Source organism: Schistocerca gregaria, chromosome 10 (genome assembly GCF_023897955.1).
Source record: "Schistocerca gregaria isolate iqSchGreg1 chromosome 10, iqSchGreg1.2, whole genome shotgun sequence".
Lineage (NCBI taxonomy): Eukaryota > Metazoa > Arthropoda > Insecta > Orthoptera > Acrididae > Schistocerca > Schistocerca gregaria.
In genome coordinates, this window is record NC_064929.1 from 214,499,017 (window position 1) to 214,518,266 (window position 19,250).

Genomic DNA, 19,250 nt, shown 5'->3' on the forward strand with positions numbered 1-19,250 from the left:
ACTTTAAAATTGACCTTCTTGCAAAGGTCCCGAGTTCGAGTCTAGGTCCGGCACACAATTTTAATCTGCCAGGAAGTTTCAATATAAGAGATGCTTCAAATTTAATGAACAGGAATTACAGAAAGATTAAAATATTAAGAATTTTAAATATCTTGATCAGGTAATAAAGAAGAACGGCGGTGACGGGGGTCTAACAAACTCAGAGTGAAGGAGACGGTAGTGGCGTCTGAGTTGGCTGAATTTGTGTACGATAAGAGATCTGATTCCTCTCAAAGAGTGTTACACTATTATGTTATAGCGATAAAACTGAAACGTTTTTACTCTGCCGTATGCGCGGGTTCGACGAACTGTAATGTAAGAGAAATAGAAAACATTGTCAAAAAAGAAAGTCCTAACAAAAACATAGTGTCAGCAATACAGAACGATGATTACTAGTACAGAGGTAATGAACATGTGTACACAAAAACTAGCAGCCAACTGTCTTGGACGAATGAAAACAGGATATGCAAGAGCATATTTTTAACATACCAACTGGAAAAAAATTCTGAACAGAGATACGTTCTGGATGAAGGTTTAGAGTTCCGTCTCTTGAGAAAATCGAAAACAAAACTGAAGCAAAGTGTTTAGAATGTCGGGAACTACAGCACTATGATCGAGTTCAAGTTGTTTCTATTTTTTTGGAAAAACAATTATTTCACATCATAAGCAGTTATTTATGGGCACCACAGGTGGCTTAATTTTAGTTTGAGGATGACTGAAAATATGTAAAAAATCAAACCAGTATTAGTTTTGAAAAAAATTAATGATTTTTGTTCCTCAAAGATTTCCACTTTTAACAAATACTTTTTTGCAGTCAATGAAACCAGTCATTGAAGGAATACCACTTTTCCCGAGGAATTTTATGTTTGATTTTTAGGAAGAAAGAAAAGAAATCGCATGGTGCTAGATCAGGACTGTATGGTGGAAGGTCTTCAGGGTATCCACATACTCAGCTGTTAGTTTTACTCTACCTGATGATGCGTTGTCATGATGGAAAAATATTTTTGCACGTAATTTTTAAGAAGTTTACTACAAACTGACATTTCTGTATCTGTCGCCTGTAGCGGTGTCTGTCTTCTAATGACACGGTGAAAATAGGGCCCATTTTAGCACAAAACCAGGAACCATCTATCTATTAGCACTGCAAAATTGGTCGGGCTACTGTAAGCTTTGATTTCGTTCGAGAGTCCGATTCAGCGTTTGACATTTCTTCTCAGACTCAACAATAAATCCCAAATTCAACACCAGAAACGGGATTCCAAATCAAATTTGAAGTGTCGCCTTGGAATTCCTCCAGTGTTTTTTGTACACGAATCAGTACGTTGTTGTTTTTGATCGGAAGTCAGTTTATGTGGAATCCATCAACAACGAAGTTTTCTCACTTCCGAGATGTAAAATGTTTTGTACACTCCTGGAAATTGAAATAAGAACACCGTGAATTCATTGTCCCAGGAAGGGGAAACTTTATTGACACATTCCTGGGGTCAGATACATCACATGATCACACTGACAGAACCACAGGCTCATAGACACAGGCAACAGAGCATGCACAATGTCGGCACTAGTACAGTGTATATCCACCTTTCGCAGCAATGCAGGCTGCTATTCTCCCATGGAGACGATCGTAGAGATGCTGGATGTAGTCCTGTGGAACGGCTTGCCATGCCATTTCCACCTGGCGCCTCAGTTGGACCAGCGTTCGTGCTGGACGTGCAGACCGCGTGAGACGACGCTTCATCCAGTCCCAAACATGCTCAATGGGGGACAGATCCGGAGATCTTGCTGGCCTGGGTAGTTGACTTACACCTTCTAGAGCACGTTGGGTGGCACGGGATACATGAGGACGTGCATTGTCCTGTTGGAACAGCAAGTTCCCTTGCCGGTCTAGGAATGGTAGAACGATGGGTTCGATGACGGTTTGGATGTACCGTGCGCTATTCAGTGTCCCCTCGACGATCACCAGAGGTGTACGGCCAGTGTAGGAGATCGCTCCCCACACCATGATGCCGGGTGTTGGCCCTGTGTGCCTCGGTCGTATGCAGTCCTGATTGGGGCGCTCACCTGCACGGCGCCAAACACCCATACGACCATCATTGGCACCAAGGCAGAAGCGACTCTCATCGCTGAAGACGACACGTCTCCATTCGTCCCTCCATTCACGCCTGTCGCGACACCACTGGAGTCGGGCTGCACGATGTTGGGGCGTGAGCGGAAGACGGCCTAACGGTGTGCGGGACCGTATCCCAGCTTCATGGAGACGGTTGCGAATGGTCCTCGCCGATACCCCAGGAGCAACAGTGTCCCTAATTTGCTGGGAAGTGGCGGTGCGGTCCCCTACGGCACTGCGTAGGATCCTACGGTCTTGGCGTGCTTCCGTGCGTCGCTGCGGTCCGGTCCCAGGTCGACGGGCACGTGCACTTTCCGCCGACCACTGGCGACAACATCGATGTACTGTGGAGACCTCACGCCCCACGTGTTGAGCAATTCGGCGGTACGTCCACCCGGCCTCCCGCATGCCCACTATACGCCCTCGCTCAAAGTCCGTCAACTGCAGATACGGTTCACGTCCACGCTGTCGCGGCATGCTACCAGTGTTAAAGACTGCGATGGAGCTCCGTATGCCACGGCAAACTGGCTGACACTGACGGCGGCGGTGTACAAATGCTGCGCAGCTAGCGCCATTCGACGGCCAACACCGCGGTTCCTGGTGTGTCCGCTGTGCCGTGCGTGTGATCATTGCTTGTACAGCCCTCTCGCAGTGTCCGGAGCAAGTATGGTGGGTCTGACACACCGGTGTCAATGTGTTCTTTTTTCCATTTCCAGGAGTGTATTTCACTCATACCATTAGGAAGTTGTCCGTCGGTTTCGTTCAAGAGTTTTGCCGGCACAGCGACAACATTTTCAGCAATAACAGCATTTTTCGAGCATCCTTTACGAAGTTCAAAAAAAAAAAAAAAAAAAAGATCGCTTTTGAATTGGCTGTACCAATTATAAACTGTTGCTTTACGTGAGGCGTCTTCGTGAAATGCATTTTTATGTCGATTTTCACACTGTTTAGGCGTCATGATTTAAGACCGTAAACAAAATCATTTCCCAGAAGTTTTCTCTAGTCTTATTCGGTTTTCGCTGCCCACAAAATCTTCAAAAGATGACAATTAACAAAGATAGCTTACAAATATAAAGAAATTTCATTTGTTCTGATAACCATGGCATTCTAAAAATTTGCATTCTCCGTCGTAATGACGACAAAACCGATATGAAGTCGTCTGTTCTGGTAAAAAACAGTGGACTGGTGAGAACTACTTTAAGCGTAGCTTAGAGGGGAGGCTGCGGTAGAAAACAGAGGTCGTAATGTGCATGCAGTGCCCATAGTATACCGTACGCAGCGCGTTGACGACAAATGCTGACAGAAAAAAAGAAAACACACGTTCCCAGAGATAACTTACAGTTTTGTGCTGACGCGAAATTCACCTTCGTTTGTAGAAGGGGGAGATTTCCGTAGTTTGTATATTTGCGATGTTAGTTTAAGCTATAGAGTAAGTGTTGCATTGGCAGTACGGCGGTACTCACAATCTGCGCAGCTAGCCATGCTCTTTGAAAGGCTGCATTCCCGCTGCGACCCGCCCCTGTAACAGAACACATTGGATCGGATTAGGTACACGTCTTGCTCCACAGAATCACAGTGAGGAATTTCCTCAAAGTTTCACAGCATGTCATAAGACAAGAATAAATAACAACTATGTACAAAAAGTCTGCGAAATGGGCCTCAATGATGTCAAATATGTAAAAAAACTTAAATATGTTTTCGTTTAAAATGTGGTGATAGACTTTGCAAAGACATTTTTTTCCGCGAAAATCGATAATATTTTTTTCTTTTGTGCGTTACCTTGTCATAGTACGTATGTATCATCTATTTTTTAAAAAATTGTGTGAAATCTTATGGGACTTAACTGCTAAGGTCATCAGTCCCTAAGCCTACACACTACTTAACCTAAACTATTCTCAGGGCAAACACCCATGCCCGAGGGAGGACTCGAACCTCCGCCGGGACCAGCCGCACAGTCCGTGACTGCAGCGCCTAAGACCACTCGGCTAATACCGCGCGGCTCATCTATTTCAACTATTCTTTATTTGTTAATACGCCACATTGTTTCTTCATTCGTTTTGCTACTGTTTTATATTTTATATTGTACCAATGTTCTGGTTGTAAAAGATTTGTAAATCTTTGGCTAGGCTAGGAGAAGTACTGTGTCAGAGAGAGAGAGAGAGAGAGAGAGAGAGAGAGAGAGAGAGAGAGAGAGAGAGAGCGCGAACGACTATCGATATAGAGCGTGAGAGTTGTTAAGGTATCGTGGCCGGTTCGCGGGTGTAAAACGAGGCAAAGTTCGGTGCAAGACGATGATACGCGGAGGAACAATTAATTAGTGAGTCCGCTGTGTTAATAGGAGATTGATCATTATTAAGTGAACAGTACAACCTGAAAAGTATATCGAGCGTTTGCGGTGACGATTTTACAAACTATGTGAACGTGTGAGAATTAGCCATGAACCAGACACCATTGTCGTGTGGAGACACTAACTGTTAGAATTGCGTGAAAGTGGGACAAACTAAAATGTTAAGTAAAAGAACAGTGCTGTGATTTGATCAAGAAACATTTATTATGTCGTCCAAACTGTCTTAAAGACGACGACGTAATTGAAGTGATGTTTAACGGACTATTTAGTGAAAAACACATGTAACTTTTCCTGTGGCGCAACACGGTGAAAGAACTGTGCGAAGTATTGGCATTAACAAGCTATGTATCTTAAATGCTAAAGACACTGCATAATTCCGACCTACTCGCACCGCGTGATTAATAAACTTTTAATAATGAAACGTCGCGCGCGGAACGAAACGCACACACTGGAACTACTATTATTGCGCCAGTGTTTCCAGCTGATTCGACTACAACGGAGACGTAGACCACCGCCGTAACTGGAATATTAAAGAAACAGGAGGATCCAGCATTATCTTCACGCCACGAACCAAGGTTCACTTCACACATCGTCCACGTGGACCACCGCTGACGTTATCGCACTGCCTGCAGCAACAGTTAAGACATTAAAAGAAAATTATTACGCTCTCTCTCATTTCAAAATTAAACACAATTGCAGTTAAATTAACTATTTTAAAATTACCGTCACAATATCTCAATTTCGTTTAGTTCCAATAAATATTCTTTCCATTATTTCGCCTTGTTGACGGTGTTGAAAACCCGGCAAAGTTCAATTAATAATTTTCTTTCAAAATTCTTCTCAGGCATTTTTGCTGCTCATTATAATTTTATTTTAATGTTTGTAAATTCTTTTGGAGGGAGTACATATTTTATTTTTTGTGTAGTAAAATTAGCTACCATAAAATTACGTATATTACCAGCTAATGCTGCCTGCCATTACTGCTTGAAGACTGCACCTATTTTCTCATTGGCTGTCAGCTTCAAAACAAAATTACGTATTTCGTGGGCATCTAGCAAATGCGCGATATCTATGTAGGCCCCTACAATAATTTGTTTTTACTTTTGCAGGTTTACTGCAATTATATTGACTTTAATTGTTCATTTGGCCCTCCGTTAAAGTGATTTATCGCATCTATATAATAACTGTACTGAATTACCTAATATATATATTTTTTTCTTTTTCGTCCGTGAGTAACAGGGGTAATGGGTGTAAGATAGGGATGCAGCCTTTCACCCCTGCTCTACATCGAAGAAAGAATGAGGAAAATGAAAGGACGGTTAAAGGGTGGGATTAAAAATCAGGATGAAAGGACATTAGTGACAACAGCCACTCACGACACTACTATCCTGAGTGAAAGAAGAGAACAATTACAGGACGTGCTGAGTGGAATGAACAGACGAATGAGGACAATACGGATTTAGAGTAAATCGAAGGAAGAGAAACTTAACATCACGATTGGTGATCACGAAGTAGATAAAGTTACGAAATTCTGCTACCAAGGGAGCAAAATAATGCCTGACAGACTATGTAGGACATAAAAAAACAGTCTTCCACTTGCAGAAAGCAAGTGGCTAAGATGAGTCTACTAATATAGAACATACTCTATGTGATCAAAAGTAGCCGGACACCCCCAGAAACATACTTTTTTCATATTAGGTGCATTGTGCTGCTACCAGGTACCCCGTATCAGCGAGCTCAGTAGTCATTACACATCGTGAGAAAGCAGAATGGGGAGTTCCACGAAACTCACGGATTTCGAACGTGGTCAGGTGGTTGGGTGTCACTTGTGTCATACGTCCGTACGCGAGATTTACACACTCATAAACATCCCTACGTCCACTGTTTCAGATGTGATAGTGAAGTGGAAAAGTGAAGGGACACGTACAGCACGAAAGCGTACAGGCCGACCTCGTCTGTTGACTGACAAAGACTGCCAACAGTTGAAGAGGGTCGTAACGTGTAGTAGGCAGATATCTATCCAGACCATCACACAGGAATTCCAAACTGCATGAGGATACTCTGCAACTACTATGACAGTTAGGCAGGAGGTGAGAAAACTTGGATTTCATGGTCGAGTGGCTGCTCGTAAGCCAAACATCACGCCAGTAAGTGACAAACGACGCCTCGATCGGTGTAAGGAGCGTAGACATTGGACGATCGAACCGTGGATAAACGTTGTGTGGAGTGACGAGTCACGCTACACAGTGTGGCGATCCGATGGTAGGGTGTGGGTATGGCGAATGCCCGGTGAACGCCCTCTGCCAGCGTGTGTAGTGCCAACAGTAATATTTGGAGTCGGTGGTGTTATGGTGTGGCCGTATCTTTCATGGAGGCGGCTTGCACCACTTGTTTTGCGTGACACTGTCACAGCACAGGCCTACACTGATGCTTTAAGCACCTTCTTGCTTCCCATTGTTGAAGAGCTATTTGGGAATGGTGACTGCATGTTTGAACATGATCGAGCACCTGTTCGTAATGCACGGCCTGTGGCCGAGTGGTTACACGACCTGAATCCTATAGAACACCTTTGGGACGTTTTGGAATACCGACTTCACCGACCGGCATCGATATCTCTCCTCAGTGCAACACTCCGTGAAGAATGGGCTATCATTCCCCTAGAATCCTTCCAGCACCTGATTGAACGTACGCCCGCGAGAGTGGATGTCGTCATCAACGCTAATGGTGGGCTAACGCCATACTGAATTCCAGCATTACCGATGGAGGGCGACAGGAACTTTTAACTCATTTTTAGCCAGGTGTCCGGATACTTTTGATCACATAGTGTAGGTCTTAATTTGACGAAAAATTTTCTGAGAATGTACGTTTGGACCACGTCATAGTATGGTAGTCAAACATGGACTGTGGGAAAAACGGAGAAGAAGAGAATCGAAGGATTTGAGATGTGGTGCTACAGAAAGATATGGGAAGCTAGGTGAATTGATGAGGTAAGAAATGAGGAGGTTGCCAGCACAATTTTTGAGAAAAGGAATATATGGACAAAACTGTCAAGAGCAACAGGATGATAAGACAGCTGGTAAGACATCATGGAATAGCTTCCATTGTGGTAGGGGGAGCTGTAGAGGGCAGAAAGTGTAGAGGAACACAGCAAATAACTGATGAGGTAGATTGCAAGTGCCACACCCGAGATGAACCGGCTGGCACTGGAGAGGAATTCGTGGCGGGCCTCATCAAACCAGTCCGAAGACTGGTGACAAAAAATATGCAACAGGCAAGTACTACAAAGGTCAGTCAGCAAAATTCTTCTAGGTTTGAGGCCGCATTGTCAACTATAAAATTCCGACGTTTCGGCGACTGTTGCAAGAGTTGGGTTGTTTTGGGGGAAGAGACCGAACAGCGAGGTCATCCCTCTCATTGGGTGATGGAAGGATGGGGAAGGAAGTCGGCCGTGCCCTTTCAAAGGAACAAACCGGCATTTGCCTGGAGCAATTTAGGGCAATCACGGAAAACCTAAATCAGGATGGCCGGACACGGGTTTGAACCGTCGTCCTCCCGAATGCGAGTCCAGTATGCTAACCACTGCGTCACCTCGCTCGGTGACTGTTGCAAGACGCTAACTGCAATACACCCTGAGGAAGGCGCCTTGAAAGCAGTCGCCGAAACGTCGGAATTTTAAAGTTGCCAATGCAACCTCAAACCCAGAAGAATACGGGAGAGTGTGGCAGATATGATACGCCAATTGGGATGGAAGTCATTGAAGCAAAGACGTTTTTCGTCGCGGTGAAATCTATTTACGAAATTTCAGTCACCAACTTTCTCTTCCGAATGCGAAAATATTTTGTTGAGCCCAACCTACATAGGTAGGAATTATCATCAAAGTAAAATACGAGAAATCAGAGCTCGAACAGAAAGGTTTAGGTGTTCGTTTTTCCCGCGCGCTGTTCAGGAGTGGAATGGTAGAGAGATAGTATGATTGTGGTTCGATGAATCCTCTGCCAAGCACTTAAATGTGAATTGCAGAGTAGTCATGTAGATGTAGACAACGGCCGCGGAAGCCAAAGTTTACTTACTGCAAAGGTCCTTTCGGAACTCGAATGGGAATCACTGAAGAGAAGGCGACGTTCTTTTCGAGATCCACTACTGAGAAAATTCGGAGAAGTGGCACGCGAAACTGATTGCAGAACGATTCTACTGCAACCACAGTACGTTTCATGTCACTTCCAAGAAGACGAGATAAAAGAAATTACGGGTGCATTTAGACAGTCGTTTTACTGTCCTTCTGTTTGCGAATTGAACAGGAAAGTAGAGGTAGGTGCACGTGTCCGGTCAGCTGCGAGACTAGACTGTGAGGAGTTTCTAACCGACAAACACAATATTTCATTCTGAAACGTCACAGGTCTTCAGAGGAAGGTAGAATCTTCACGAAATTTTGTCCACCCACTACGGAGGCAGCTTACAAAGCCCGGAATCGACGAATGTTCGTATTCTGCCAGTCGGTCTGGGATCCGTACCGACAGGATAGACAGAGGAAACAGAGCAGATCCGAAGAAGACCAGCGCGTTTCGTTAGAAGTTCATTTCCTAATGGAATACCACTCACGTTTCCGTACACATTGCAGCACATCATCTCCCTTAATAAAGATAACAGATACCTGAAGTTTGCTATGTATGACAACAGTCGACTGTCATGTTCTTATTTGACTTCAGCAAAGCCGTTGACACTGTCGACTTCGACATTTTACTTGCCAAACTTGGCAGCCTAAAATTCTCGCCAAGAGCAGTGCCAACGCTTTTGCTCATACCTGACATCTTGTCAGCAATGAGTCATATTCGACACCATAGCCAAAATGGAGGTGGACTGTGTCAGGCGTCCCTCACGTTTCAGCGTTAGGTCCTATAGTCTTTTCATTGGACGTAAATTGTGTCTCATCAGTTTGTTCCTGCTGCAAATACCATGTGTACGCTGATGACTTACAGTTGTATACAGATGCAGAACCAGTAAACCAGAAAACAGCTATCGAGGCCTTTAGTGCGCCGGCTGTGAGCATCATCGAAGAGGGTGCGGGATATATGATTGAAGTTCAACCCAACCAAAACCCAAGCGGTACTTATTGGTCCTTTTAGGCTCATTAGCCCCAAATAACGGGAATCTCTATCGTCCATAACTCTACATGGGACAGTGTGCAACCCTAAATGGGACAGTGTGCAAGAAGGCATCATCATCTCCCCCTAAAAAAATTTAAATGTTTCTTCCCTCTTGACCTGAAAAAAACTTTTACTTCCATTTAATGGGACTAGGGATGTTATCCTGAGAGGCCTTCCTCATTAAGGCTCACGGCGCCTACGAATGACTGAGCCCGTTATACCTGTGATGGTCGACCCTTTCATTACATTTCATCTTCATACGCACAGCTATCCTGGCTGTGTGCACGCAAGCATAGAGATTTCCGTGCTGTCTCCTCTGCTGTCTTATCGACGAACACTGTTCCCCGTATTTCTCCTCGAGCATAACGCTCTTATCCGAGCAGCGCGGCAGAAGCACTCTTTTTCATCAGAGCAAAATCCTTTGTCCCATCCACCGTTGAGCAACTATCTCGTAGTCTTTCTCTGTACCAGGAACCCGACTTTGGAGTAACCTTCCGCATTATATTAGAAAACTGAATACCATCACCAGCTTCAGAAGACAAGTAACGAAATTTCTACTAAGACGACAACAACAAGGATAACCATTGTCCCTGTACGCATTTGTTACCCTTGTACATCCTCCTTTCCAACCAGATATTTCTCATTTACAAGTGTTCTAAGCTGGTGCAGTCTCCTTACATTTCCTTTCCCCAGAACTTATATCAGCAAACCATCTACGTTGTACACCTATAAATTTTGGTTGTATCTGCCATTATTATTATTATTATTATTATTATTATTATTATTGTCACAATTACTGCAATTACTGTCGTCATCTCCTCCACCACCACCACCACCACCGGCTGTAGCTGTGGTAGTACAAATACTGCCAGTTAGCTCAGAATCAGTATAATTTACTCACAATGCGATTTCAGATACTCAAATCATTTTATTGTTAGATGTCATGTTAAAATTGTTATTTGTTAGGCAATTCCGACATAACAGATAGTCATAACGTGTAGGCTTTCACGGACGGCGTCTTCATTAATTAAAAATTTCGGGCTAAGAGGCCGTGGTCGAACAGTAGAAATTCTTCCTCCTGGTGTTTCGTTTCCAGCTGCTGGCAACGTCTTCCGATGTGAGTCGGCGACTGGCTGGCGGGCCGTGGAAGCCCCGTTTACACAGAGCGCATAGAGGGCGCCACCAATCGTCAAGTGCTGTCGACAGTGAGACTACCTCTGACTAACGTCATTACTCTCGATCGAAGGTCACATCGTTGGTACAAAGTCGACCGCCATATCTTATTTAACTTTAGGCCTCCTCCTCTGTTAAAATTATTGTGGTGTTTATAAATCTCTGTAGCTTCTCTGTACATACGTGCAGAATAACACGATGTCTTAGCTAGCACGCTTGTATCACTAGATTTTGCTTCATGCTCACCGTGTTCAAAAACATGTTCCGCTACAGCCGATATCTCTGTGTGTCCCACAGAACAGTTTCATTTTGTGTTCAGTTAGCCGGGTATTAACACTTCTTTTCGTTGTTCCTATACAAACCTCACCACAACTGCAAGGAATTTTGTAGACCCCCGGGGGTGCAAAAGGATGTCTTGCGTCTTTCGCCGATCTGAAACATTCACTGATTATCTTGGTGGGTCTAAAGCTTGTTTCAACTCTAAACGTGGCCAGAACTTTTCCAATACAATCCGTAATATTGTGTATAAATGGAAGGAAGACTTTTCTAGCTTGTTTATTGTGGCATGTTTTCGGAAAATCCATCCCAGAAGAAAAGTCAACCAATTCCAGTGGAGAGTCCACAAGAGGCATTACGCATCACTGTCAAAATTCACTGCGCGAACGTTTCTCGAACATATGGCTTCCTTCTACATGTCTCTCGCGAAAAGACCATGAAGGTAAAATCAGAGAGACTTGGGTTGACACAGATACTTACCAACACAGTTATTCCCGCACACCATTCGCCGCTGGAACAGGAAAAGGGGGAGGGGAGGGGGCGGGAAGCGACAGTGTTCATAAATTACCCTCCTCTGGGCACCGTGAGGTGACCTGCGAAGCACAGATGTAGACGTAGAAAATACGTTGCGCTGGCGGTTGAGCGATACGTTTTGTGGTCTCTGAATGACAGAGTAGCGCGTTACCAAACGCCGGGTCTCATTTGTTTGTTCCGGAGAGACCGCCCCACCTTTCATAGTGGCGTAATGAGCTATTGATTCCCTAGCCGTTCACCGAGTAAGATATTGCCAGCACAATACAAATGGAAGTGAACACAACTTTCAGGGTCAAAAGTACACAGGGTCAACTCGAACTGGACCGACTAAATTGTAGAGTGTCTTCTAGGTATTTTCTGAGTATTTTGGCATAAGGAACCTGAGACGTGACTCGTAACAGACTGGGGATGTTACCAGAACGAATTCTGCGTGAAGTTGAGTGTGCGTCGATTTGAAACTTCAGTCATATTAAAACTGGGTGACAGATCGGGACTCTAAACTGGGAGGCATCGCTTTCCCAGGTTAGTGCTCTATCAATTGCTTTTTTTTCCCTTGCGTCCTGCCCTATACCCCTCCACCTGAGACTCCCTTTACAGTTTTTAATCCCTCCAGCTCCCACAAGTACACGTACAATGGACGTAGCGGCACACATCCTATCGTCCTGTACCATCTTCTTGGAAGGTTTTCCACACAATTAAGGCTTCCCTCGCCGATTCTGCAAAGAACATCCACATTCTTTACCCTATGAATCCCACTATTTTCAACGTCCTAATGCAGCACCCCACCTCCAAAGATTAGATTCGCTTCTTCTCCGGTTTTCCCGAGAACCAAAACTGACTTCCATACAAGTCTTTGTCCCAAAAATACATTCTCAGAAATTTCTTCCAATGATTCAGGCCTGTGTTTGATGGTAGTAGACTTATTTTGGACAGGAATGCGGTCTGTTGTTCTGTCTAATAAGGGGTGATCAAAAGATTTCGGTTTGAAGGCGATGCTGCGCCGTATTGGATCGTATCGCGACTCTGCTGTCGGTACACACTGAGGCGGGATAGTGATAAGCACATTTGCAAATTGCGGCAGTATAGCGTACACGAGATTTAAAACGGCAATGCTTTGGCAGCGCTGTCCTTTATATCCAGGCGATTCATGAACTCTGAATGCAAATGGCAGTTAGAGCTAGATGTATGTCTACATCTACATCGATACTCTGCAAATAACATTCAAGTACCTGGCAGAGGGTCCATCGAACCACCTTCACAATTCTCTCTTATTCCAATCTCGTATAGCGCGCGGAAAGAATGAACACCTGTATCTTTTTATACGAGCTCTGATTTCCCTTATTTTATCGTGGTGATCGTTCCTCCCTGTGTAGATCGGTGTCAACAAAATATTTTCGGTTTCGTGAGAAAATCCCGCTCCGACGAAAAACCCCTTTCTTTTAATGATTTCCAGCCCAAATCCTGTATCATTTCAGTGACACTCTCTTCCATATTTCGCGATAATACAACCCGGTTGCCTTCCTTTGAACTTTTTCGATGTACTCCGTGTGTCCTATCTGGTAAGGATCCCACACCGCGCAATAGTATTCTAAAAGAGGACGGACAAGCGTAGTGTAGGCAGTCTCCTTAGGAGACCTGTTACATTTTCTCAGTGTCCTGCCAATAAAAGGCAATCTTTGGTTAGCCTTCCTCACAACATTTTCTGTGTGTTCGTTCCAATTTAAGTTGTCAGTAATTGTAATACCTAGGTATTTAGTTGAATTTACGGCTTTTAGATTAGACTGATTAATCGTGTAACTGTAGTTTAACGAGTTCCTTATAGCACGCATGTGGATGACCTCCCACTTTTCACACAATTCAGATATTTTTTTCTAAATCGTTTTGCAGTTTGTTTTGATGTTCTGATAACTTCATTAGTCGATAAACGACAGCGTCATCTGCAAACAACCGAAGACGGCTGCTCCGATTGTCTCCCAAATCCTTTATATAGATCAGGAACAGGAAAGGGCCTATAACACTACCTTGGGGAACGCCAGAAATCACTTCTGTTTTACTCGATCACTTTCCGTCAGTTACTACCACATGGGACATTCCTTTCGGAAATCATTAGGGAATACTATACTCCGAGATCCACTATCTCAAGGGTGTGCCGAGATATCGTATTTCACGCGTTACATCTCGCCGAGGACAAAGCTGTGGCCGACGCATCGGGTTATTTCCTGTTGCAAAGGAAATGGTTTTTAAAGAGGAATTTAAAGTGCCCTTTCGAAAGAGCGGTTCCCAAGTTAGTCTGGTACGCTTTCGTGTTATCAGCACGTGTTAACAGGGACAGCGAAACACAAAGAATAACCAGCCTGAGGTGAGTACTGGCTGTTGTTCGTGTCTCGCTGTCCCAGTTAATACGTACTGATAACACGAAAGTATACCAGACTAATTTGGGAACCACTCTATCGAATGGACACACAAAACTCCGCTTCAAAAACCATTTTCTTTGCAACAGGAGACAAAATCGATGCTTTTAGTCGATACTGCGTGGCACACGAAAGACGTGATGAACTGTATTTGTTTGGGATTTATGTTCCTGATTTTTAAATGCAAGTAAAATGTGGATTGGTTGTGCGTTATTTGAATCTGATTCCGAAATTCCTGTCTATTTGTCCGATATAACTTTAAAAAAAGAAAAAATCACAAATGAACCGACCACACCATACATACCCCAAATGTCGGAAAATATGTAGTTTTTTAAGAATTAGAATTAGGACAATATCTACACTTTTTCAAATGCAGGCGACTGCAAACTTTCTTGCCATGATTGAACTAAATTGTTTCTCGGACAAACAAGAAGTAATTGCGGAACCTGATTTAAAGAAAACTCACGAAGCTGCCAAAGCAACCGGCCCACATTTTACTCGCATTTAATAAGCCAAGAACATAAAGCAGGAACTACTGAAAATGCCCTAACAATCTATACGATGTACCTAAAGGACATATCATGAACATTTTGGAGAAAACTTATATATACTCTTATACAGAAAAATAGCCTTCCTCAACCAACAAATAGATTTTCAAAGTAAGAAGTACGTCGAAAATTTTATCTAAGTTATAAAAGAAAAAACTTAAATTATTGCGATAAACACAAAGCAACTGAGCACTTGTCATTTCCGTAAAAACCACAAAAATATTATCTCGGAATAATTAAACGTAATCACTACTTTTCCGCGAAATAGGCACTGAAAACGTGTAGCATCGCTGGAGCTGAAGATGTCAAAAATAACTTAACGAGTTCACGCAAATAAACAGCAAAGATATAAATAACGTGCCCGTATCATAACAGAAATACAAATGATATTTACGCTCCAAGATGCCATATGGACGTCATATCAGCTACGACGTAAGCATCATGTGCCGTATCTATACATAAACCGACGTCGACGTAAGGAACTGTAATATTTCCAGTATACTATGTTCTTTTGATAACGGAAAAATGCCGAAGCGAGGTCGTTGTATAGCTTTCATCATTGCGAGTAAATAAATAAATGGTGCAGCAAAAAACTTTTACTTAAAATCATAATTTCATTATTACCCTGTAACGATGCACCAGAGACCATGAGCCCCTTACACAGAACTACTCAAATATCCCTGAACCACATCCGAAATTTTGTTGATGGAATTCAGATTGATTCAGCATAAGACAGATCGCTAGTTATGTATTTATGCCGAACTGAAGAGAACAATTGGCCAATTACAAGTACGGACTACCGCGTAACATCAACTTGAGCTTTTACAACCGAAGCAATATCGCTATGCACCCTCCGCTACACACCGTTTGGTGTTACACAGTGCAGAGGTACAGCGGTAGCGGCAGAAAATGTGGCTCTCGGTCTCGCATCTCCACGCATACCTCAGAAGTTTGCCGGTGGACACAGCGGCAGGACTTTGATGACTACCGTCACGAAGCTGTCCCTAACGTGCAGCTCTGGAACAACCCTATTGTGCGGCCTTCCTTTCAGATTTTCACGTCTCGTCTCGGCTAACAACCCCTCGGTCTTATCCGCTACGTGAGCTGCCCCTGCAATCGACAGCGTAGGCAACACGGAGTCCCGCCGAGGGCCGGTGTGTTGCATAATTCAGCGGCGTCTGGCGCAGCCAACGGCGACTGGGGCCTCTCTCGATACTGAAAGAGGGGAACTCGTGCCTTCTTCCCGGACCTCAGCAACACGGCCCAGTGTGTTCCCCACATCTGCAGGCTCAGAGGTGCTTCACAGATGGAAACTTCTGTGAATTTACTGTCGTTTTCAGTTCAGCTGCCTAATTGTTCCTCAACAACGCAGGTCCACATATTCGTGGGGTCTGCACTACACTCGCACCGTATCATCAGGTCTTAGTAGCTGAAATTAGGACTCGTAGGATCGGGCCATGGTTTTCTAGCCACATATTGTGTCCAACCGACATATTCTTTAGCCCAGGAGAGGTGTTGCAAGCAATGTCATGCTGTTGACAAAGGCATTCTCATTGGTCATCTGCTGCTTGCCAAGTCCCTAAAAATGCAGTAATACGTCGAAGCGTTTACGAGGTGTTGCGATCGTTGTAGAGATGTAGTTAGCCGTCCGTCTTGTAGGCGTACTCACAGTTGTGACATTCGTAGTGATTTCATTAACTAATGTGTTCGTTACTTGCAGCATTTATTTACTTTCTCTCACTACTCTACTTTCATTCAGACCGCCACGATTTTCTCTCTTGTACCGACCACATCATGTCAGAGCAGTACTATCACCCCATTTACTGAATAATTTGTCGTATGTGTTTCAGTCTCTGTCTTTACCTAGTTTTCATCCTCTATACCATTGAAACTATTCCCTGATGTCTCAGCACGTGTGCTATTATCCTGTCCATTCTCTCTGTCAAATTCTTAAGGTGGCAGGAGTAAAACACAGGGAGCGAAAGGCTATTTACAATTTGTACAGAAGACAGACGGCAGTTATAGAAGTCGAGGGGCATGAAAGGGAATCAGTGGTTGAGAAAGGAGTGAGACAGGGTTGTAGCCAATCCCCGATGCTATTAAATATGTGTATTGATCAAGAAAACAAAAGAAAAATTTGGAGTAAGAATTAAAGTGCAGGTTATGACATTGTAATTCTGTAAGAGACAGCAAAGGACTTGGAAGAGCAGTTGAATGGAATAGACAATGTCTTGAAGAGGACATAAATGGACATCAACAGTGTAGTCGAATTAAACCGGGTGATGCTGAGGGAATTTGATTAGGAAACGAGGCAAAGCACTAAATGAGTTTTGCTATTTGGGGAGCAAAATAACTGCTGATGGTCGAAGTAGGGACTTAACTGCTAAGGTCATCAGTCCCTAAGCTTACGCACTACTTAACCTAAATTATCCTAAGGACAAACACACACACACACACACATGCCCGAGGGAGGACTTGAACCTCCGCCGGGACCAGCCGCACAGTCCATGACTGCAGCACCTGAGACCGCTCGGCTAATCCCGCGCGGCGGTCGAAGTAGGGAGGATATGAAATGTAGACTAGTAATGGAAAGGAGGAAGAGAAAATTGTTATCGAATACAGACAAATGTCAGGAAGCCCTTTCTGAAAGTATTTTTATGGAGTGTAAGTACGGAAGTGAAACATGGAAAACAGTTTAGGCAAGAAGCTTTTGAGATTTAGTGCTACGGAAGAATGCTGAAGATTAGATGGGTAGATAATGTAATTAATGAGGTGGTACTGAATAGAATTGGGAAGAGGAGAAATTTGTGGTACAACCTGACTAGAAGAAGGGACACATTTTGAGGCATTAAGGGATCACCAATTTAGTACTGGAGGGAAGTGTGGTGGGAGGAGGGGGGGGGGGTAAAACTCTTAGAGGGGGACCAAGGGTATTCAGACGGATGTACGTCTCAGTAGTTACTCGGATATGAAGAGACTTGCGCTGGACAGAGTAGCATGGAGAACTGAACCAAACTAATCTGTGGACCGAAGACAACAGTCCGCAGCTCGTGGTCGTGCGGTAGCGTTCTCGCTTTCCGCGCCCGGGTTCCCGGGTTCGATTCCCGGCCGTGTCAGGGATTTTCTCTGCCGCGTGATGACTGGGTGTTGTGTGATGTCCTTACGTTAGATAGGTTTAAGTAGTTCTAAGTTCTAGGGGACTGATGACCATATATGTTAAGTTCCATAGTGCTCAGAGCCATTTGAAGACAACAACAATAATAACAATAACAATACTAATAACAATAATAATAATAATGCCGTGCTCCAGGCGTATAGTCTTAGAAATTTCCTCCTCAGTTTATAAAGTATGTTTGGTACTAGTCGACTTGTTTTGGCCGAGAATGCCTTCTTTGCTGTTCTAGTCTCTTTCTGTACGTCCTTGCTTGGTCTGTCATGGGTTATTTTGCTGCATAGGTAGCAGAATTTCTTCACTACTTCTACTTCGTGACCATTAGTCCTGATGTTAACGTTATCGCTAATCTCATTTCTGGTATTTCTTATTACTTTCGTCTTTCTTCTCTCAATCCATAATGTGTTCGCATTGGAATCTTCATTATGTTCCGCGGGTCCTGTAATTCAACTTGTCTTTCACTGACGACAGGAATGTCATCAGAAAACTTTATCGTCTATACCCTTCCTTTCTGAATTTTAATGCCACTCTCAAAAATTTCTTCTATTTTCGTAATTGCTTCTTCGACGAAGAGACGAACGAAGAGGCGCAAAATAACTTTCCCGTCATGTACCATTTTTCAAGTGGGTGGTATGCACTGAAAATTAATTTTTTTTTTTTGCTTAGAATGCTCTGGGATGTCTACTTTACTGTACTGTTCATCCCGAGTTGGTCAGAAACTCAGTTGTCGCGTTGCAAGTCGGTTTGTGAAAAAAGGGTCTCCGAGAACCATTCACAGCGGGAAAACAAGTCGACATGTAATTTTAAAGACGGCCAACAGGCATTATCGAAATTATGAAATTGCTCTAGCTTGAGATAGGGTCAGCGTGTTATAATTTCTGCGCAAAAGCGGACGAAAAGCCTATCGAGCGAGCGGAACAGCGATGACAGGAGTTGCCAAAGAGACCCGCAGGACCGCCATCGTCGCGAAGAAGATGGAGGAGGAAACAACTACGATATGGTCCAGGGACCGCTGGCTAGAGGTATGTTTAACGTAACAGCAAAAACATCTAACCCAAAACTCTAAACGCGTTTTTTTCGAATTGGTATTTTTCAAATCGGTGGGAAACGTAACTTGAGAACGTTACATACGATTTGGAATCCGATGCCGGCCTTCTAAAATGAAGTTCAGTTATCCTATGTATACTGATAGAAAATATATTGCAACTAACTTGTATAAAATTATTTTGTTACAGGTCCCAAAGGAAGGCTTCGTGAATTCCCACATAACGAGTGTTCCGGATGCGAAGTGTGGTTCTACCTGTTGTAACGGTTACAGGGAGCGTCCGATGGGAATACAAAAATGATTTGTTAAAGCAAAGGTGTAGGGAATATGGAATATATCATCAAATTTAGTATTGCTTTTAATTTTGCTTGAAAAAAAAATCACGAAAATGGCGTAGTTTTCGTACGTCAAAGTGGGCTACACCTTTATTAAGTTAAAGGCTGCATTCTCCTCC

At 43.7% G+C, this 19,250-nt stretch overlaps 1 protein-coding gene across 2 annotated transcripts in view; it reads right to left on the minus strand.

Annotated features, from left to right (window-relative positions):
- The window catches only part of LOC126293690 (uncharacterized), a 667,805-nt gene that overhangs the window by 454,598 nt on the left and 193,957 nt on the right, over positions 1-19,250 (minus strand). For both annotated transcript variants that reach the window (XM_049986991.1, XM_049986986.1), the window contains exon 2: positions 3,610-3,665. In XM_049986991.1, the coding sequence (XP_049842948.1) occupies positions 3,610-3,628 (19 nt within the window). In that variant the 5' untranslated portion in view covers positions 3,629-3,665. The remainder of the gene's footprint in view (positions 1-3,609; positions 3,666-19,250) is intronic.